The following is a 22807-nucleotide window of genomic DNA, read 5'->3' as shown; positions in this document are numbered from 1 at the left end:
ATAATTATACGGTTCTTGGAGTGAGTGCATACACTCATGAAGTTTAGTAACTTCAGGTCACTGCAACAAGCCCGGGTACAGTTTACTGACGGATGGGTACAGGACCTTGAAATGCACCGAACGAAAGACCATCGTACGAACAAAGGTAAGTTTACCAGTCTCACAAATCGTCTTCATAAATACACATTCGTTAACCGTTTATTAATAGGACCTTTGAGCTCAACGGTAATTAATTAGTAGTGGAAATAATTTCTGGTTCGCATCACAGAAATGTAGCAGTGACAATAATACTGTATGCTGTAATCGTACTGGGCAATTAGTGATACAAAAAAACTGTTTTATCCTGTGAATACAAGTATATGTTTTTGTCAATGTGCCATGGTAATAACAGAAGCGAAATGCAATATTGTGTCAGGACAATTCACTATTTATGCACAATAAACAAAGGAGCATAGCGCGACAATTTCTGTTCAGCGCCAGACTTTCTTGTAACCTATATCACCAATTATGTTATGAAAAATGACGTATTAACTACAACAGAAGACTGACCTTTGTGGGAATGCTTGGAGCAGACTAACATGTGAGCTGGAGTGTTCTGGGACGTTATATTTGGTCTGCAATCCAGGCCATCCGTCGCCTCTTTCTGTTGACCAATGCTTTTTACATTTTTATATTTTTAATTTACATTTAAACTCTATATTGTGTATATTGTGCATTTTGCTATTTATCGTACTGTTTATTTTAATCTCTGTGTGCAGCGCTTTGTGACTACCTGTCTATGAAAAGCGCTTAATAAATAAACTTACTTACTACTTACTTACTCTTTGTTACTTCGGAAACATGGCTCGAACAATTTCTCTTCAACGACGTAATCCGATAACAACCGATCTCTTTACCCGTCGGCTTCCCGTGGCTGTCATGCGACCGGCTATTGCAGTTAATAATACAACAGCTTCTTGCCATTTTTTGTGTTTCTTTTTATCGCTGTGTAACTGATTTCAGTTGAAAGCCTGCGTGCGCTCGTACCGCTTGCCACTAGTTCCCAGAATCCTTTGTGGTTTTACCCCTGAATGACGTCACATTTTCAATCTCTATACCCGCCTCCATCATATCAGCAGGCCTGTGGGCTACAGCTCCCACTGTGTGTGTGACTTTATTAAACACACGAGGGGGGAGCTACGTTACAGTCCGCCTGTATTTGTTGGGCAGGTCGGGGGATGGTTTGGTAACATTTAGCCGCCTTCAGAGTGACTTCACAGTCACAGATACCTGCTGATCAGTATCATCCAATCAAAATCCCAGAATTTTTCTCAGCCAAACTCGAGCTCTGCCTTCTTAGATGCTCTGCAGTCTTTTGTGGTGAGCGTGGATACATACCAGTGCATTACTTAGAGCTTTTCTGATTCAAGTCTTTCTGCAGCTTCCATAAGTGACGTCTTGTGTAGAGCTTACACATAAGATCATCGGTGGTTTGATGGCTCGTTACCAACATTTCATGTCAGGAGCACCTTTAGAAATATATTTACTTAGAAAGTAAAGGCCACACCCCTAATCATGTAGACGGGGACATTATCTATCAAGACCAGCTGGGTCACCTGTGTGTGGGCGGGACACACCTGGTTTAGTTGATTACTTTGGGCTGAGATCAGTGTGATCTTTATTGATTATTGATTGGACACTGACACAGGTGTGCACTTTGAAATTAGACTTTAGTTTGGGTTTGTCTGTAAAGGGTTAAAACTCCTGTACAAGTTTTAGGAGAGGACGACTAACAGTTATTGATCAGAGGACCGGAGAATAAAGAGGGCAGGCGATCGATCACTGAACATTATGATTAATTACACCTGCTACACACATACACACAAGGCAGAGTGTGTATGTGTGTGTACCCTCAGGCTGTGTTTTCTGCTCTCTCTCATCACTCTACCAGCGTGCGCGCGCACACACACACACACACACACACACACACACACACAGTCTTTCCATCACATTCCACACCCTCTTTGTGTGTGAGAGAGAGATCCCTGGAGGTGTGTGTGTGTTTGTGTCATTTCCTGTCGAGGCGAAGAAGAAGAATGCCCGACAGCGTGTGCTCCCTCTGAAACTCTCAGCTTCGTTTTCTGTGATGAGACGAGGGCGAACAAACGGAGCGGGACGGACAGACAGGAAGATGGCGAGCGTCAGACTAGCTCGCCGTAAGCACCTTCCACGGGTGTAGAAACGAGAGCAATGTGAGAACATGTTTCAGTCGGACTGAATACAGCTGACGTACAGTGCTGCTGTCAGAGTAAAGGTGGACGGTGTCAGAGCAACAGTGTTGTAAATCAAGCGCACCCCTCTGTCTTCTAGCTGTTTACTTCCTTTGGGGAAACCATGAGTGTTGAAGCTCAGCAGTGTCCTGCAGGTGATCCTTACCTGCACCTGCACCTGTGGTTTGACCTTTCATGAATGATCAGTTAACACAGTTCATTTATAAAGGAAAAAACCCTAACCCTCTCCTGTTCATGCCAGTCTAGCTCATTAAACTAAAAGTACCATGCAGCACCAAACCAACAATCAACCACATCAGCTGCTGACAGGACTTGGATCTGGTGATCGCCACACTCCTCCCCTAAGGAAAAGCGACTTCTAGCCTGAGTAATATTATTATTTTTTATCATTTCATATTAGTTCTTCGTGCTGTGATGTGTCCTCCTCTTCATCATTGGTTACAAATGTCAGCAAGTTTTTGTTTTGATCCTCCCCGCCTGTTTTGCTGTTACGTTCCTCGGGATACCCAGATGTTAGCAAAGTATTAGTGCTGGTGTCTGGAAAGCCCAAAAAGTTCTCATCCACAGTTTCCTCCTCAAATATTTCTTTCAAATGGTGTTGTTGTTGCTCCTCCAGTTGTGTGGCTGTGGGATAACAAGGTGTTAGTTTTGAGACATGGACTATCATATCCTCCCCCGAATCCTCCAAAACTACTGGACCAACCTGCTGCACCACCCGGTCCTTGCCATTTGGGAGCCAGCTTAGAATAGAATAGAATAGAATAGAATGCCTTTATTGTCACTATACAGTTGTACAATGAGATACAGAGCATCTCCTACTCAGTGTAAACATGCTGGGGGGGGGTACAGTTCTGCAGCGCTATGTACATATGGACAGTATTAACATAGGGAAAAACATATATATATATATATATATATATATATATATATATATATATATATATATATATATATATAAAAAAAATGTACAATATACAAGCCGTAAGTAATATGTAATAAATAGTGTTATGTATATACAGTTGAGTTATTGCACATGGAATTGGTATAAATAGTTATGTATATACAGTTGAGTTATTGCACATAGAATTGGTATAAATAGTGTTATGTATATACAGTTGAGTTATTGCACATGGAATTGGTATAGATAGAGTTATGTATATACAGTTGAGTTATTGCACATGGAATTGGTATAAATAGAGTTATGTATATACAGTTGAGTTATTGCACATAGAATTGGTATAAATAGTGTTATGTATATACAGTTGAGTTATTGCACATGGAATTGGTATAGATAGAGTTATGTATATACAGTTGAGTTGTTGCACATAGGATTGGTATTGCACAGTGGTGGTCCATAGAGGAAGTGGGAAGTGGGGGGGCTGTGTTATCTGTGCATGTGTGAGTTCAGGGTGGTTATCGCTTTGGGGAAGAAACTGTTTTTTAGTCTGTGGGTTTTTGTGTTGATGCACCTGTAGCGCTTCCCTGAGGGAAGCAGGCTGAACATGTTGAAGCCAGGGTGGGAGCTGTCCTTGATAATGTTTGCTGCTCTGGTGAGGCAGCGGGAGGAATAAATGTCCATCAGGGAGGGGAGAGGGCAGCCGATGATCTTTTGTGCTGTCTTGACCACACTCTGAAGCCTCACTCTATCTGCTTTGGTGCAGCTGCCGTACCATACCGTGATGCAGTAGGTTAGCAGGCTCTCAATGGACGAGCGGTAGAAGGTCAGCAGCAAGTTGGAGTTCAGCTTGTACTTCCTGAGGACTCTCAGGAAGTGCAGCCGCTGTTGGGCCTTCTTGATGACCGCTGAGATGTTTCCTGTCCAGGAGATGTCAGCAGAGATGAGGACACCAAGGAACCGGAAAGTGTGGACCCTCTCCACACACTCCCCGTTGATGTAGAGGGGGGCCAAGTCAGTGCTGTGTCTCCTGAAGTCAACAATGAGCTCTTTGGTTTTCTTGGTGTTCAGTGCCAGGTTGTTTTCTGAACACCAGGCTGCCAGCTTCAGGACTTCCTCTCTGTACTCTGCCTCGTCTCCCTTCGAGATGAGTCCGACTACCGTGGTGTCATCAGCAAACTTGATGATGAGAGTGTTGTTGTGGGTCGAACTGCAGTCGTGGGTGTAGAGAGAATACAAGAGGGGGCTCAGCACACAGCCCTGTGGGGAGCCGGTGCTCAGTGTGCGAGTGGAGGAGAGATGAGGGCCGAGTCTTACAGTCTGGGGCCGGTTTGTGAGGAAATCCTTTATCCAGGCACATGTGAGAGGAGGGAGGCCAAGAGTGACCAGTTTGGTGATGAGGATGTCCGGGATGATTGTATTAAAGGCTGAGCTGTAGTCCACAAAGAGCATTCGGACGTAGCTTTGCCGCTGCTCTAGGTGACTCAGCACAGCGTGGAGGGCTGTGGCGATGGCGTCTTCTGTGGATCTGTTTGCACGGTATGCAAACTGGTGGGGGTCGAATTCTGGGGGGAGGTAATCCTTGATGTGCTGAAGGACTAGTCTCTCAAAGCATTTCATGATTACCGGTGTGAGGGCCACAGGGCGGTAATCATTCAGGCTGGAGATGGGAGACTTCTTCGGCACTGGGATGATTGTGGCTGATTTTAGACAGGATGGGATGGCTGCCTGATCCAGTGAGAGGTTGAAGAGTCTGGTGAAGATGAGGGTGAGCTGGTGTGCGCATGCTCTTAGTACCTTGCCAGGTACTCCATCTGGACCGGCCGCCTTCCTGGGGTTCACTGCTAGGAGCACACGTCTGACATCGTGCTCTGTTACAGTGAGTGGAGCGGTGCAGGAACCAGGTGAGGATGAGGATGGGAGCAGGGCTGAAGCAGATGAGTGTTGCTGTTGTGGTGTTTCAAAGCGGGCGAAGAAGCTGTTTATTTCCTCTGCCAGCTGCCCACTCGGGTTTTCTGTTTTCGCAGTGCTGCCTCTGTGGTTGATGATGTCTTGCATTCCCTGCCACACCTCTCGTGTATTGTTGCTGGACAGGTGGGACTCGATGTTCCTTTTGTGGTCTGACTTGGCTTTTTTAATCCCCCTTTTCAGGTCAGCTCGAGCAGCCCTGTACAGAGCTCTGTCACCTGACCTGAAGGCGGCATCACGGGCTTTGAGGAGTGAGCGGACCTCGCTGGTCATCCAGGGTTTTTGATTTGGGAAAACCCGAATGCTTTTGTCCACTGTCACATTTGCAGTACAGAACTTGATGTAGTCCAGTACTGATCCTGTGAATGTTTCTAGGTCCTGGTGTTCAAATATGTCCCAGTCTGTCTCTGTGAAGCAGTCCTGTAGTTTGGAGAGAGCATTTTCCGGCCAGGTTGTAACCGTCTTTGTGGTGGGCCTGGCACTGCGCCTGAGGGGGGTGTAGGCTGGGGAGAGCAGGAGGGAGAGGTGGTCGGACTGACCGAGGTGGGGGAGGGGTATGGCTCTATATGCATGCTTGATGTTGGAGTAAACATGATCTAGAGTGTTTTCTCCTCTGGTGGGACATTTGACATGCTGATAGAACTTTGGGAGTACAGTCTTTATGTTGGCCTTATTAAAATCACCTGCGATAATGTGAACACCGTCCGGGTGGGCCCGCTGCTGTTCGTTAATGGTGTTCAGCAGGATAGAGAGCGCCGTGTTTACGTTGGCATCGGGTGGAATGTACACAGCCGTGATGATCACTACTGTTAGCTCTCTCGGTAGAAAGAAAGGCCGGCATCTTACCGACATGTACTCGAGGTTCGGGGAGCAGTGACTGTTTATAATTGTCCCGTTGTTGCACCAGCTTTCATGCACGTAAATACAGAGCCCTCCCCCCCTGCTCTTACCGGAGTCCTTTGTCCTGTCCCAGCGGAGCAGAGTGCGGCCTGCTAGCTGCACGCTAGCATCGGGTATTCCCGGGTGAAGCCAGGTTTCAGTGATGATCAAGGCACAGCAGTCACGAACATAGCGATTTCCCACTAGTTGTAATTCCAGGTCGTCCGTTTTTTGCACGAGGGATCTGGCATTGGAGAGATAGAGGCTCGGCAGAGGTGGCTTGTGTGGTTTGTTTTTTAGCCTCAGCATAATGCCGGACCTACGGCCCCGCTTTTGCTTCCTCTCCCTCCGTCTGCGCCTCCGCCTAGTCCCGATAACAATCCACGGGGAGCCCGGTGGTCTCGCTATGTGATCTGGGATGTTGTGCGTGTGAAGAAAGTCCAGTGAAACAGATGTTTGATGCTGGTCACCGATGTCTATGAGGCTCTGGCGGGTGTAGCAAACTTTGAAAGTAGAGCCGATAGTGCAGAAAAAAATAAGAAAGACATATAAACTAAGCAAACTAAACAAAAAAAAGGAGTACTGAGACGGAGAGCCGTAAGCCGCTGCAACAGTGTGCGCCGCCATCTTCAGCTTGGCAGTGAAAAACTGTAAAGTGCCAGGAGGATTGCCGTGATCTATACATCGGGGAAACCAAACAGTGTTGTGCGGAAGGCACAAAACAGAAGAGCTACCTCGTCAGGCCAGGACTCTTCAGTCTATTTACACCTACAGGCCAGTGGACAGTTTCAATGATGAGGATGTACACATCCTGGACAGGGAGGAACGCTGGTTTGAGGAGTGCTGTGATTGCAGCCATTCCCCAACTCTCTGTGAATGGTACTCATGGCCACTGATCAGTGGTCTTTGATCAATGATCTTTGATCAGTGGTCGATGGTCTTTTTGCATATTAATGATCATAAGCTGACCTCACAGCCTGTTGTTAGTCAGTGCTGCTGGTGTCAGTCATTACTGTTTATAAGGTTGGAAACTTGCAGTCAGCTGAGACTGAAGGAGTTCAATTCAATTCAAATTTCAATTATATAGCGCCAAATCACAACAATGGTTGCCTCAAGGTGCTTTATATTGTACAGTAGATCGTACAATAATACATACAGAGAAAAACCCAACAATCATATGACCCCCTATGAGCAAGCAGTTTGGCGACAGTGGGAAGGAAAAACTCCCTTTTAACAGAAAGAAACATCTCCTGGGTCTAGGTGCGGCTTGCCCCTCTGGGGGCGGGAGTACCTGGACCTGGGATATAGAGTATGTTTGGGGAGTGCGACTGTCTGTGCAGTGTCTATTTGTGTCTGTCTACACGTTGGGTGAGTGCCGAGTATTTGGTTGTGCATATGGGGTGGGAATGCACGTTTGTGTCCGTGTGCGCCTGTTCGTCTGTGTCTATATGTCAGGTTGGGTCTTAGACTCAACCTCTCTAGGTACATCTGAGGCCCTCCAAAGTACGGAGGCCTATCTCCCCTCACCACACTCCCTGCCGGTGGCTGATGCCCTCAGACGTTGGTGTGTTGGTGGTTCTTGTCGACTGGGGCTGGGCGCTCATGTATGTACCGGCTCACTCCTGGTGGCCGATTGGCGGGGCCTGGCACCTGTGGCCCGGCTAGGCCCCTTCCGGGGGGTGGGATGCCCTCAGGCCTCTGGCCTCTGGGCCTGAAGCTCGGTCCTCTCTGGCACAGCTGGCTGCCGGCAAAGCCCGCGGGCACGCCACTGCAACCCCCTCTGGCCTCTGCTCCATAGCTGCTGGGTGACCTCTCGTTTGGGGCTCTACTCAGCTCTTCCCAGGAGGGTGGCACAGTTCCCCCCCTTTTGGTGGCCCTCCTCGGGTCCTTGTACTCTGGGGCCTCTGGATATCTGGGGCCTGGATCTCCTCCATACCTGCTTCGTACCCTGGTGGACGGGGCTATGGCTCCCCACACTCCCTAGCAGATCGTTACATGGAGAAACCTTTGGAATACAAGCATGCTGATCCACACAGGTGTGCACACAGGTGTACACACGGGTGTTCACAGACGCGGACTACACCTTTCTTGGCTGCTGCCTCAAAGCACATTGTGCGCTATCGTGCGTGCTGCACAATAGCGTTTAATATTTAGTATCTACTGTTATCTACTGCTAGCTAGTTTATTGTGATGGTGCTGTATTTATTATGTTGCTCTTTTTTTGTTTGCTTTCTCTTCTGTTTTTTCTTCTCCATACAGGTGATCCAGGTGTTTTGTTTGTTTTTCTTTCTTTCTTCCCCCCTTTCTCACCATCTCTTCTCCCCTCTGTTTTTCTTTCTCTCCCTCTCTTTCTTTCATTCTTTCTCCCTGTCCTATCCCCCATTCATGTCTGTCCCGTTTGTAGCAACCGAAAATAAAATAAATACATAATTATAATAAAGGTCAATCAAATGGACCAATATGGCAAGGCCATGATGATCCACTTGGTAAAATAAATCTGCTTGGCATCTTTCTGGGCCTTAAGACAACAATTCTGATGGCTAAAGATCCAAACGGCTATCTGCTGCGACCGGTTGGGCTGAGAGAAGGAAGACAGGATAAAGACATGCTGTGGAAGAGAGACAGAGGTTAATAACAAGTATGATTCAATGCAGAGAGGTCTGTTAACACATAGTGAGTGAGAAAGGTGACTGGAAAGGAAAACCTCAATGCATCATGGGAATCCCCGGCAGCCTACGTCTATTGCAGCATAACCAAGGGAGGATCCAGGGTCACCTGGTCCAGCCCTAACTATATGCTTTAGCAAAAAGGAAAGTTTGAAGCCTAATCTTAAAAGTAGAGATAGTGTCTGTCTCCTGAATCCAAACTGGAAGCTGGTTCCACAGAAGAGGGGCCTGAAAACTGAAGGCTCTGCCTCCCATTCTACTTTTAAATACTCTAGGAACAACAAGTAGGCCTGCAGTGTGAGAGCCAAGTGCTCTAATAGGGTGATATGGTACTACAAGGTCATTAAGATAAGATGGGGCCTGATTATTTAAGACCTTGTATGTGAGGAGCAGGATTTTGAATTCTGGATTTAACAGGAAGCCAATGAAGGGAAGCCAAAACAGGAGAAATCTGCCCTCTCTTTCTAGTCCCTGTCAGGACTCTTGCTGCAGCATTTTGGATTAACTGAAGGCTTTTCAGGGAGTTTTTAGGACTTCCTGATAATAATGAATTACAGTCGTCCAGCCTGGAAGTAATAAATGCATGAACTAGTTTTTCAGCGTCACTCTGAGACAGGATATTTCTAACTTTAGAGATGTTGCACAAATGGAAGAAAACAGTCTTACATATTTGTTTAATATGTGCGTTGAAGGACATGTCCTGGTCAAAAATGACTCCAAGGTTCCTCACAGTGTTACTGGAGGCCAAGGTAATGCCATCCAGAGTAAGAATCTGGTTAGATACCATATTTCTAAGATTTTCAGGGCCGAGTACAATAACCTCAGTTTGATCTGAATTAAGAAGCAGAAAGTTAGCGGCCATCCAGGTCTTTATGTCTTTAAGACATTCCTGCAGTTTAACTCATTGGTGTGTGTTATCTGGCTTCATGGACAGATAGAGCTGGGTGTCATCTGCATAGCAGTGTAAATGTATGCTATGTCTTCTAATGATGCTGCCTAAGGGAAGCATGTATAATGTAAACAGAATTGGTCCTAGCACTGAACCCTGTGGAACTCCATAATTAACCTCAGTGTGTGAAGAGGACTCTCCATTTACATGTACAAACTGGAGTCTATTAGATAGATATGATACAAACCACTGCAGCACAGTACCTGTAATACCTGCAGCATGTTCTAATCGCTCTAATAGGGTATTATGGTCAACAGTATCGAACGCTGCACTGAGGTCTAGCAGGACAAGCACAGAGATGAGTCCACTGTCAGAGGCCATAAGAAGATCATTTGTAACCTTCACTAAAGCTGTTTCTGTGCTGTGATGAGCTCTGAAACCTGACTGAAACTCTTCAAATAAGCCATTCCTCTGCAGATGATCTGTTAGCTGTTTGACAACTACTCTGTCAAGGATGTTTGATATAAAGGAAGGTTGGAGATCGGCCTATAATTAGCTTAGACTGCTGGGTATAGAGATGCTTTTTGAGTAAAGGTTTAACTACAGCCAGCTTGAAGGCCTGTGGTACATAGCTGATTATTAGAGATAGGTTGATCATATTTAAGATCGAAGAATTAATTAATGGCAGGACTTCTTTGAGCAGTTTTGTAGGAATGGGGTCTAAAAGACACGTTGATGGTTTGGAGGAAGTAATTATTGAAGTTAACTCAGAAAGATCAATTGGAGAAAAATAGTCTAACTTAACATCAATGGTACTAAGAGTAGCTGTAGATAATATTACATCTGTGGGATGATTATTGGTCATTTTTTCTCTAATGATAAAAATTTTATTTGTGAAGAAGTTCATGAAGTCATTACTAGTTAACGTTAAAGGGATGGTTGGCTCAACAGAGCTCTGACTCTTTGTCAGCCTGGCTACAGTGCTGAAGAGAAACCTGGGGTTGTTCTTATTTTCTTCAATCAGTGATGAATAGTAAGATGTTCTGGCTTTGCGGAGGGTTTTCTTATAAAGCAACAAACTATTTCTCCAGGCTAAATGATGATCCTCTAAATTTGTGACACGCCATTTCCTCTCCAGCTTACGAGTCGTCTGCTTTAGGCTACGTGTTTGAGAATTATACCACGGAGTCAGGTACTTCTGATTTGAGACCTTAGTTTTCACAGGAGCTACAGTATCCAGAGTCGTACGTAGTGAGGAGATAAAATTATTAACAAGATGATCGACCTCTGTTGGAGTAGTGTTCAGATAGCTGCTCTGTCACGGTTCTGGGTCGGTTCGACCCAGCATTTTAAGTTTATTATGTTTTGGGTTTATTTTTGCATTATGGAGTGTTTTGGGGTTCTCTGGTGTTTTTATTATTTACGATAGATTATATTACTGTGGTTCTGGTTTAGGGTTTTGTTCACAGGGTTTGTGTTCTCATGTTTTGTGTGGGTTTAGTTCTGTGTCTGGTCTGCGTCTTTGTGTAGTGCTGTCTTGTTCCTGTTTTATTGTGAAGGTCTGCGTCTCATGTGGGTGTGTTCAGTTTACCTCCCTTGTGTCGTCTCGTTAATTACTCCCAGCTGTGTGTAATATCCCTGTTTCTCTGAGTGTATTTAAGTCGTGTCTTCTGCTGTAGTAGTCGTTGATCCGTCTGTGCATCCATCGTGTTTCATACATGTGTTCTCCCTGCTGTCCGTCATCACTTACCTCCGCCCATCCTTCTTCATGTTCGTGTCCTGGTTCGTGTTTTGTAATTTAGTTGTTCCCAGTTCAGATAGTCTGCAGTCCAGTTTGCCATTTTTCTATTTTGTACTTTACTTTCAATAAACCACCTTCACACCTTTACAAGTGCCTGTGTTTGGATCCCTCTTCATTATCTCCACACAGCTTACTTCACTCGCTGTGACATGCTCTGCTCTATGAGCATTGAAGATGATAACAGTGGGTGGATTATATTCTTAAACTTAGTTACAGTGCTTTCAGAAAGACATCTACTGTGATAAAGTCTACTCTCCACTGCTGTGTAATCAATTATTGTAAATGTAAATGTTATCAGGAAATGATCAGACAGGAGAGGGTTTTCAGGAAACACTGTTAAATGTTCAGTTTCTATGCCATATGTTAAAACAAGATCTAGAGTGGGATTAAAGTGGTGGGTGGGTTCTTTTACATTTTGAGAGAAGCCAATTGAGTCTAATAACAGATTAAATGCCATGTTGAGGCTGTCATTTTTAGCATCTACATGGATGTTAAAATCACCCACAATAATTATTTTATCTGAGCTGAGAACTAAATCGGATAAAAAGTCTGAGAAATCAGACAGAAACTCTGTGTAAGGCCCAGGTGGACGATAGATGATAACAAGTAAGACTGGTTTCTGAGTTTTACAGCTGGGGTGGACGAGGCTAAGCATCAGGCTTTCAAATGAATTAAAAGTCTGTCTGGGTCTTTGGTTGATTAATAGGCTGGTGTGAAAAATTGCTGCCACACCTCCCCCTCGGCCTGTGCTTCGAGGTTTCTGGTAGTTAGAATGACTCGGGGGTGTTGATTCATTTAAACTAACATAATCATCCTGCTGCAACCAGGTTTCTGTAAGGCAGAGTAAATCGATTTGTTGATCAATTATTAAGTCATGTACTAACAGAGACTTGGAGGAGAGAGACCTAATATTTAATAATCCACATTTCACTGTTTTACTCTTTGGTTCAGATGTGGATACTGTATTGTTCTTTCTTTGTGATTGTTTATGTTTAAATTGTTTGTTGCTGGTTTTTAGTTTGTTTTTTGTCTGTTTGGGAGCTGACACAGTCTCTATGGAGATGGGTTTTTTGGGGGGGTAGCAGGAGGAGAGAAGCTGCAGAGAGGCGTGTAAGACTGCAGCTCTGCTTCCTGGTCCCAACTCTGGATAGTCATATTTTGGGGGGTTTAATAAATTTGTCCATATTTCTAGAAATGAGAGCTGCTCCATCCAAAGTGGGATGGATGCCGTCTCTCCTCAGGAGTCATCAGGAGTCACCTGATGATGATGATGATGATGATGAAACGTTCCTCCCACTGAAGACATCCAGGTGAACAGAACCAACATTCTGGGGGATTTTCTGTTCCCTCACCTGGATGATTGAGCATCAGAACATGTCACTCAGAAATGTTGTTTGTCAGCTGGTGTATAGTGTGTGTTCAGATGCCGCACACAGCAGCAGCTTCTGTGAAAGCCAGGAGAGGGGCAGCCAATCAGACAAAGAAGGATTAATCTGAACTTTGAATCATGCAAAGCTGCTCTGGTAGAATAAAGCGCAGGATGTCGACATGAAACATTAAAACCACACGTCAGAGTCATAGTCCGGCCTCACACACACACACACACACACACACACACACACACACACACACACCTCTCTTTCCGCAGTGTTGGGCGATCATGAGATGAGATTGGTTTTCTGTTGGAGAGAGAGAGCTTACTGTGTGTGTGTGTTTGTTATATAGATGCACATGGATAGAAGCAAATGAAACAGATTGTGTCTGGTATCTGTTGATGAGCTAACACTGCCCAGCGGGACGAGTGTGTGTGTGTGTTTAATGTGCCTTCTGTTACAAAGAAAGAAAATGAGCCTTCCCGCTATTTAATGTCAACGCTTTCAGATGACGGCTCCTCACACACAGGCGCGTGTGTGCGTGTGTGTCGGCATGAATGGAAGGATTTAGACATCTTTGAGTCACAGAGGAAGGAGGAGGTTTCCATCTATTATCCTCGTGTGTGTGTGAGAGAGAGAGAGCATGCTGGGAAATGGTAATGAACTGGAACTGTCTCACTCTGAAGAACATTATATGTTTACAAGCTGCTCTCTGCTGACGAGCGAGAAACAAGGTGGAAGTGCGACTTGAACGTCTGTATCAATGAAGCGATTAATCAATGAGGTGATTGATTCGCTGATTACTGGTTGAGCATTCGGGTTTCCTGCTTCGCTCTGAGGATGTTGGTGCGTCTCGTACATCAGTAAATGAACGGCAAACGGGCAGCAGTCTTTCTGTAATGGAACTAAACACAGTACAAACACGTGTGACCCAGTTACTCTGAATACATCATCACATGTAGGTACAAAGTACACGAGCTGATAATGTGATCACAATAAATAAGTATAAAAACCCACACCTGGAATAAATAATGGGAGAAAAATACTAATAAAGTCTATAAATAAAAATGTCCTGATAAAAGTGATGCAGCAGTGAGTAGCAGAGTCTTCAGAGCTGATTAAACTTTCTGTGTAATTATTTCAACAACATGCTACACACAGAGTCCTGTGGGGGTCCCGTGGGGGGCTGTTGGGAGCTATGGGGGGCTGTGGGGGTCCTGTAGGGGGCTGTGGGGATCATGTGGGAGGAAGAGACTTGAAGAAATAAATATGTGGTTAACGTTCCAGCTGATGTATGAGGGCCCACAGGTAACTGATGTGCTGACAGTTTGAAGCATTAACAGTGGAGAAAGAAGGAACTGCACGAGCCTTAAATCAGTTCCAGTGTCCAAGCATCCAGAAGTGTTTCTACACCAGCTCTAATTTCTGTTTCTTCATCGGCTGGAAGACAGCAAGAGAACACAGACTGTAGACTGCTCACCTAGTTAATTTAAAGCATGGAGTGGGGTTCATATCGCAGGTTTTACTCTTTACTTCTCATTTTCCACAGTTCATAACAATAATCATAAGATTCATTTTATATCATCCAAATAGAGAGAGGGGGTAATAACAGCCTCACTTCTAAACCACTGAAGAAGAAATGATCGTATTGATGAGGTTCTGTAAACACAGTGCAGTCGATCCTGTGATCGCATTAATGTGCCATTAGTATGCAGCATCTCCGTGTCTCAGTCTTTAGGTGGGACTTGCTGTGATGGAGGTGATGAACTCACTAACTCTGCTCATATGAGTGAGATCCAGCCAGATTTCTGCCGCCGACCAATGTTTATCTCATCGTCAGTGGGGCTGTCCATAGATATTTGAGCCTCTGTGGATCCGAGAAAATCCAAACGTGTTTTTTGTCTGCTGTACAATCTTTGGAAATGGTTCCAAGAAATCACTCAAAGCCCACAGTTCCCCTGACATTCATGGATCAGAGAACCCCGTCCACAGCCTTAAAGCCGGGGCCTTCAGGAACAGTTTTTCCTTAATCCTGTCTGTGGTTTCACCTAAGGTAACTGAGCATCTGTCTGTCTCTTTTTCAGCTTGTCTATCTGGTCGGTCTCCTGACTGCACGCTGGTCCAGTCCAAAGAAGATGACTTTGACTGGGAGCAGGGAGACACCCGAGACCGATTGGCCACCCCCTGGATCCCTGCAGGTACTGTTTGTCTTTCTGAAAGCACCGTCAGGGCCCCGCAGTCCTCCTGCAGTCCTCCTGCAGTCCTCCTGCAGCTCAAAGGTTCCCCGGGTGCTCCTCAGCACTATTCCCTCTAAGCTGAGCGCGTGAGCAATTGCGCACTGCTGACACCGTCTCCACGCGCAGAAAATAAACGAAATAAAATAAATACATGTATTTACTTTAATTCCAATTCAGGCTGTTTTTTGTGCGCAGCGCAGATTTTCTGTGTGGGGACACCATGTCAGCAGTGCGCGATTGCTCATGCGCTCAGCTTAGAGGGAACATTGCTCCTCAGGGAGCCTTTCTGGGTCTCCTGAAGCTGGGTCTTGGTGGTGCATGCATGTCTTCCTCTGACTCTTAAAAACCCTGAAGTACGTTTGTGTCGTGACACACATACATTGGTCATCAGCATATCTTTGCCTCTCCGGTTCTGCTGTTGCTCATTTAACCAATCCTGCCCTCGATGAGCCGAGGCTTATAAGTACTTAGTGTTTACAACGAGGTGCAATCCTCTGGGTATGTCGTTAAACAGCTCGTAGAGATGCTTGAGTCTGAAAACAAACTCTGGACTACTGAAAGCAGGAACGCCGCTCTAAACGGGAAATGGCTGCATCAACCAGGTGCAAGCCTGATCCAATCACAGAGCGCCAGACCGAGCTGTGTCCGCGTCGGTCTAGAACCAAGCCCCCAACCCTTTGTCAGACACACGGGCTTCACACCAACGCCCTTTAAATGGCATGTTTATGCTCTGCACGCCTAATGGCGTTACCTGTCACTGCGTGCCACACACCTGTAACACGGTCAGTTAGGCTAAACTCGGTCCTCCCGAGCAGCCGAGGACGGCGGTCGTAACCAGACAGAGAGGGAGTGTTCTCGCTATAATCAACTATTGTACAGGTCCTTAAACACAGCACTGCAGCACCTGAAGGCAGCACTGAGGGAAAAGCTGCTGCAGCCTTCCTTTTGTCTGCTATTGACCTGCCACTGTGTGTGTGTGTGTGTGTGTGTGTGTGTGTGAGCGAGCCACCATTTGTCACATGCTCACAGAGGTTACCCTGCTGACGAATGAGAATGCAGCACTCTTAAATCACAGAGCCAATCACGTGAGAGACAGGCTGACCGAGGACACACAGAAAGGAGGTGGTTACTGTCCTGTTTAATGTGAGTTATAGAGGAGGTGGAGGAGGAGGAGGCGAGAGGAGAGTTTGTCACCTTTACTCTTTTCCAATAAAAGAGGGTTTTTGTGTGTTTCACTGTGTGTGTGTGACTAATTGCAGCCAATCCAAGCAATCAGAGAGCAAACAGCTTCTCTCCCAGTGGACACACACACACCCTCCTCCTCGGTTCGATCTCCTCCCGGCTGATGTGTGGAGCAGTGAGCAGGACGAGACAGGGCATTAAATCTAACACACCCTCCACAGCAGAGACCGAACTCAGCCTTCTCCCAGCTGAGCTCGCTTCGGAGGAAAAACTGACCAATCTATTCAATTCAATTTTATTTATACAGCGCCAAATCACAACAACAGTCTCCTCAAGGTGCTTTATATTGTACAGTAGACTCTACAATAATACTAGAGAGAAAAACCCAACAATCATATGACCCCCTATGAGCAAGCACTTTGGCGACAGTGGGAAGGAAAAACTCCCTTTTAACAGGAAGAAACCTCTGGCAGAACCAGGCTCAGGGAGGGGCGGGGCCATCTGCTGCGACCTCAGCTTCACCCCAATCTGAAGCTGAGGTTCTGTTTGGAGGTGATGGGTTCAAGCAGAGACGGCTGTTATCGGGTCAGAGTTCAGAGCCGCAGTGTGGCCCTTTGTTAAAGCTGTTGATAAACCTCAATGATCTGGAGACAGTCAGTGCTAAAACATCTGGAACATGTGGAGCTTCGTGGAAGCACAGACACAAAGCAGTAACATGCAGGAGTGATCTCAGCTCGTTTGTCAATTTCAGCAGCTCACATCTGATTCTTTAAATCAAATATAATGTTTCAGGCCAACGGCAGGCGGTGCTTAATATTTGTTCTGGTGCCTTTGGGCGCATGCCTCTCTTCTGTCTGTGTCCGAGGCTGCAGAGGACCAGCGTCGCTCCACCGCCTTTACTCTAAAAACAGACACTTTATCAATGGGACTTCTGCATGTGATATTGGTGGGAGGAAAAAATCCACACAGACAGCATTCTCCAGTGAAAGTGGTCTGGTTTAATACCGCAGACACACACACACACAGAGCTGCAGCGAAGAATCGATTGACCAGTGATTGCAGGCTCCATTTAATGTTCTTATAAATGGTACAAGTTCAATCTAATCTGAGCCATGTAGCGCCGGCTCGCTCTCTGCTGTCAGTGTGAACAACAGTAATCTTCCCTAATACTCTTTCCTGCTGCACGCACACACACACACACACACACACACACACACACACACACACACACACACACACTGTCTCAGCCTCTGGACTGACTATGTTTCTTGCTCTGATTTCTTTCTGACTCCTCAGTCGTTAGCTGTTTGTTACTGCTCACAACGAGCTGATAAACTTCATCCCCTCCTCATCGTCAGCCTGTTCCAGCTGAGATTTTTAGATCATTTAACCTGATCCTGGATAGCAACTTTGCTAATCTGACCAGACGTGACTAGCACGTCTGGTCAGCTAAAAATAAACGAGTCCAGACCAGATCAGATGCTGGTAATGCCATGACATCACGGGTATATTTAGCTTCCTTACAGACCGGCTGAAGCAGCTGAGTGCAGTGAGCCAACAGTACAGTAATTATTAGTTTTGCAGGGAAAGCAGTTGAGGCAGTGGAAGATGTTCCTGAGGTTTGTTTCTAGTTTGTCAAGTTGAAAACCAGATGTTCATAAATAACAGTCTTCAGAGCCTTTCAGTGTTGCCAGTTCAGTTAGTCTGGTCCATTTCTACAACCTGTTTACTCAGTTTATTAACAGCTGGGTCAGTCAGACTTGCAGCCAACAGTGACAACAGGAATATCAGGGCGCGTTTCCAGAGCTGTGAGAAAACAGGCTTGAACCCAACAGAGTCTGGACTTGAACCCAACGGGGTCCGGATATGAACCCAACAGAGTCTGGACCTGAACCCAACGGGGTCCGGATATGAACCCAACAGAGTCTGGGCCTGAACCCAACGGGGTCCGGATTAGAGATGGACCAATCCGATATTACGTATCGGTATCGGTCCGATACTGACCCAAATTACTGGATTGGATATTGGCGAGAAATAAAAAATGTAATCCGATCCATTAAATATCAAAAAAGCACCTCACAAAACTTGCTACACGGCGTAACTCGGCTCATAACCGTAGCACGTTGCAGCAGTATGCATCACGTGATAGAGCGGCTGTGTGTATTTGTAGCCTTGCTAGCAATCCAGCATTTCATCTCTGAGGAAGTTTTCCCAGAGAGAAGTAAAGCAAGTGTGTAAGTTCATCTCTGAATGTTTGTAAAGCATTCCCGCGTTAAGCTTAACAACCGATATATGGAGCGACTGCCCCTCGCTCTCTCTCTCTCTCTCTCTCTCTCCTGCTGCTACTTCAATCATGAAACTGCTTAATGATCAGCTGATCGGCTTTTCTGTCGTGAGTCCGTCTCTCTTCTTTGTTTTTGGCCCACTTCTCACCAGAAAGAGGAAACCAGCGGCTTAACAACAGCAGCACTATTAAGCTTGATAAGCTGTTGTTAGAATTTATTTAATATTACTTTCTACACCAGGATCTTTTTCTACGTAGCTGACGGCTGGTAACTGTGCAGGGGCAGATCTAGCAAAGTTTAGCCAGGGGGACCGATAGGGCATGAACAGGGAAAAGGGGGCACAAAGACATACTTTTCTTTCTTATTCTCATTTAAAATGTCGAGCTTTTAATAAATAATTATCTGACTCTTACACCCAAAGTTTTAATCTGATGTAAAATATATAGAAGTCCATTACTGTATATAGTAACTGTTAAGTCTAATATACCCTAGTAAGCTATAGTATTTTTTCCTTTGGGAAAGTACCATCTGTGCAGTCTGCAGTTCTGTTGAAGAAAGATGTTGAATCTATTTAATTATTCTTGAAAAATAATTTATTTCTGTGCATTTTTCCACACTGCATCAAATTAAATTTGATTACATCGATTAAGCATCATGAGGTGGAGGGTGGGGGGTGGTTCCCTATTTGTTTTTGCTGGGAGCTTGCAACCCTATTAGTTAGGTTGCTTAATATTTCTGCTAAGTACTCTTTAAAATACCAGAATAGGGATGATGGTGTAGGTTTAAGTTTATTAGATTGATCAGTGTTGCTGAACTATGAAATATTTTGGGCGCAGTGTATTTTTTACATACAGGTATAACAGAATAGCTTTAGTGTTGTTATTTATTTAAACTTGAGTATAAACTTATACAAAATGCAGCAAGATATTAAAAAAACGTTTTATTGATTAAAAAACACACTATATCGGATTCATATCGGTATCGGCAGATATCCAAATTTATGATATCGGTATCGGTATCGGACATAAAAAAGTGGTATCGTGCCATCTCTAGTCCGGATATGAACCCAACAGAGTCTGGACCTGAACCCAACGGGGTCCAGATATGGACCCAACAGAGTCTGGGCCTGAACCCAACGGGGTCCAGATATGAACCCAACAGAGTCTGGGGTTTAACCAGCTTTCTCTTGGAAATGAGGTGTACATTTCAATGAGACTTTTTACCCGTATAAATAAAGGATAATAAATACAACCCAGCAATGTCCAGTCCTGATTAGGAATGGGTATTGATAAGATTTTCACGATTCCGATTCTTTTTCGATTCTCTTATCGATTCTTTTTAAAAAAGGAGAACACTAAGGTCGATTAGCTTAGAACTTTGTTTTATATCTTCTCTTTGAACTCTTTAGAAATTTAGGAGTAACATGGCCTTACAAACCCAACAGTGAGATCTTAAGAGATCCTGCCTATGGCTCTTCAATGGGGTGTTACAGGGTCCCCAGGGAAAAAATTGTAAATGTAAAATAATAAAATAAATATTCTTCTGTAGCAATAACAAAGTATAACATAAATTATTCTGTAGCAATTACACAAGAATATCCAGTAATGTCCCTGCCTACAATTAAACACATTCACTTACTGAAAATCATCTGCTGTGGCAAATGGGTGCAAACCTTTGACCACAAACTCAGTCACTGCTCGGTGACATTCGTCTATCCCGGCCTGAAAGGAGACGCTACCGGTAAACTGCAGCGAGAACTGCCAGCATCTGAGCCAGACTCTGTCTCTCTCATCATGGTCACCTAAATGCACAGTAATGGCAGGTTTTGTAATAAGGCAGATCGCGCTAACATAATATGCACTGTTAGTTGATTATTTACCTGCCGCATTAACGGGAGAGGACGTGCAAACGTTACCGCTGCTGCTGGGTTGAGATTCACGAGTCCGGAGCGAATTAAAAACACGACATTCAAGGCTCGCAAAATTTCAAAATCTCTGGTAGCCCTTCGGGCAGGCATTCTTCAGTTTTTGGTAGCCCAAAATAAATTTAAGTAGCCCGAATAAAAAAGAAATCAATTTTTTTATGTTTTGTTTCCGTTACAATATTATACATTAAAGTATAATATTGCAACAGAAACAAAAATTAATCAAAAAAATTGTTAAAATGCAAATCACAACAACTGTATAAAAATTACAACCATCAACTCAAATACTTGGTTCAAATTGAACAGAAATTTCTATGAAGAATTTCTTGTAAGAACTGTGTAGAACATGAATCAGTCTGTGTCAGATCCTGAATCTGAAATTTCCAATGAAGTCACAGGTAAGAGGCAAGTGGAACCAAGATCTAGGCCATTTGCTTTTTGAAGTTTGCAAAGACTGCTAAATTTTGCCAATGGTAGTTCACTCTTTGCAATATAGCACGCTGTTCTAAACAGCTTTTTCAGGAGTTCTTGTTGTGCTTGATTTATTTTTAGTATGTTTTTTTGCAATTGCTGTTTGTTCTGGGAAAGATACTGCAGACTGGGCAATAATGCATTTCTTGCATTTCTCATGGGTTCTGATGGGGTCTTTCTTAAAATTACTGGTCCCAGTAACAAAGGCGCTTGTCGACTCAGAAATCAAATGAAACTCACAACACGCCTGGCAGAACATCATGTTATTTAGCTTGTCATATTCCAGCCACAGAAATTCTTTTGTCCATGAAACCAAAAAAGCTGCGCTTTCTTTTTGCCTCATAGTCTGATTTGTCATAACTTTTCCGTTTTGTGGTAGGCTTTTCTTTGGCTGCCCCTTCTTCACCCTGACCTGTCTTATTTGGCTGAGCAGAACTAAAATACCAGCGTACAGCAGGGCTGAGTTAGATTTTGGTAGCCCGACTGGAAAAATCGCTAGCCCCGGGACGTCGGGCTAGCGATTTTGCGAGCCCTGACATTCATTTAAGGTCATCGCGTGTTTTGTGAGCAAATGCTTTTGCATATTCGTAGTGTTTCCTCCCTTAAATGAAATATCTACTTAGCAAGTATTGCAAGTTGCCCTGTTGTCATCCGTTCTCGTAAAGTATAACCAAACTTTTGAGCATTTGAGCCGCCGTGTTTCCTGCCAGGTAAATGACGCTCCGCAACGTGGTGACCTCATTCGGGGCGACTGGAATCAATAAGGGAATCGTTTGCAAAAATGGCAAACAATTCCAAGGAATTGAAACAGTGGGAACCGGTTCTCAACAAGAACCGGTTTTCGATACCCATCCCTAGTCCTGATCGCCACACGGTCTAACCTGACTAAAAATTTCATTAAGGCTTAAACTTTGCATTATTAAGGGCGTGGCTTCTCGTTTAAGGTTCATAATGAGGTCAACATAAAGATTAACTGTAAGTGATCCACATTTTGCTCTACAGGTTCATTCTGCTGTCTCTGGACAGTTTTTAATTGATTCATTTGCAGGAGGACTTTGACCCGAGTCTGTTTAAAGACGATCAGAACCTACAGATGTGGCCCACTGGTTCTTCACAGGTGCTGTGGTGGTGCTGTTTGCTGGTTCTATGAGGTTCTCCGGTCGTTGTTTATTTCAGTTTTTTGCTCCAATAAGGGTGGGAATACAAACGCATGCAGACACACACACATGCCTTTTGGTGAGTGTGTGTGTCTCTGTGGGGTTCAGGGTATATTAATATTTCTAATAGGTCTGTTATCAGCTCACTGCCAGCTGTACACAGCAAACACACACACGCAGGGAGGCTCCAAGGCAAATATATACACTACACACACACACTCGGTCTGTCTGTTGTGTGATAACTCCCACAATGCCTTTCTGTGTCAAAGAGACCTGGAGGTCAAAACCACTTTTTTCTCTCTGAGCGTGTGTGTTAAAAAAATACAAGCTGTTGTAAACAACACACACAGACACACACACACACACACACGAGTGTGCAGACACACAGTTTGTGGCTTTAAAGTGAATTTGAAAAGAGATTAGACACACACACACACACACACACACACACACACACAGCTGCAGGTAAACAGTGTTTAAAGGTGGGTGAGAGAGAAGAGAGTTTAAAGTTTGGACTGTTTCACAGATAAATAAGAGAAAAGAAAACTCAGTGTGTGTGTGTGTGTGTGTGTGTGTGTGTGTGTGTGTGCGTATATATGTGTGTGTGTGTGTGTGTGTGCGTGTGTGTGTGTGTGTTTTGGGTTAATTAGTGTGTTAAAGGGTTTATCAGCGTGTCGGCATGCAGGAGATTCACTCTTTGAACATGACTCTGTGTGTGTGTGCGTGTGTGTGTGTGTGTGTGTGTGTGTGTGTGTGTGTGTATGTGTGTGTGCGTATGTGTGTGTGTGTGTGTGGAGCGTATAAAGCCAC

The 22807-nt window shown here is 44.7% G+C and overlaps 1 protein-coding gene across 7 annotated transcripts in view; it reads left to right on the top strand.

The window, feature by feature from the left end:
- The window catches only part of LOC146380916 (receptor-type tyrosine-protein phosphatase mu-like), a 212951-nt gene that overhangs the window by 21419 nt on the left and 168725 nt on the right, over nt 1-22807 (top strand). For all 7 annotated transcript variants that reach the window (XM_084940255.1, XM_084940254.1, XM_084940251.1 and 4 more), the window contains exon 2: nt 14826-14939. In XM_084940255.1, coding sequence (XP_084796381.1) covers nt 14826-14939 — 114 coding nt within the window. The remainder of the gene's footprint in view (nt 1-14825; nt 14940-22807) is intronic.

The sequence above is a fragment of the Perissodus microlepis genome, chromosome 9, assembly GCF_051167445.1.
Source record: "Perissodus microlepis isolate ML-2025 ecotype Zambia chromosome 9, ASM5116744v1, whole genome shotgun sequence".
Lineage (NCBI taxonomy): Eukaryota > Metazoa > Chordata > Actinopteri > Cichliformes > Cichlidae > Perissodus > Perissodus microlepis.
The sequence above is the reverse complement of the archived record's forward strand: the minus strand, read 5'-3'. Positions and strand labels throughout refer to the sequence as shown.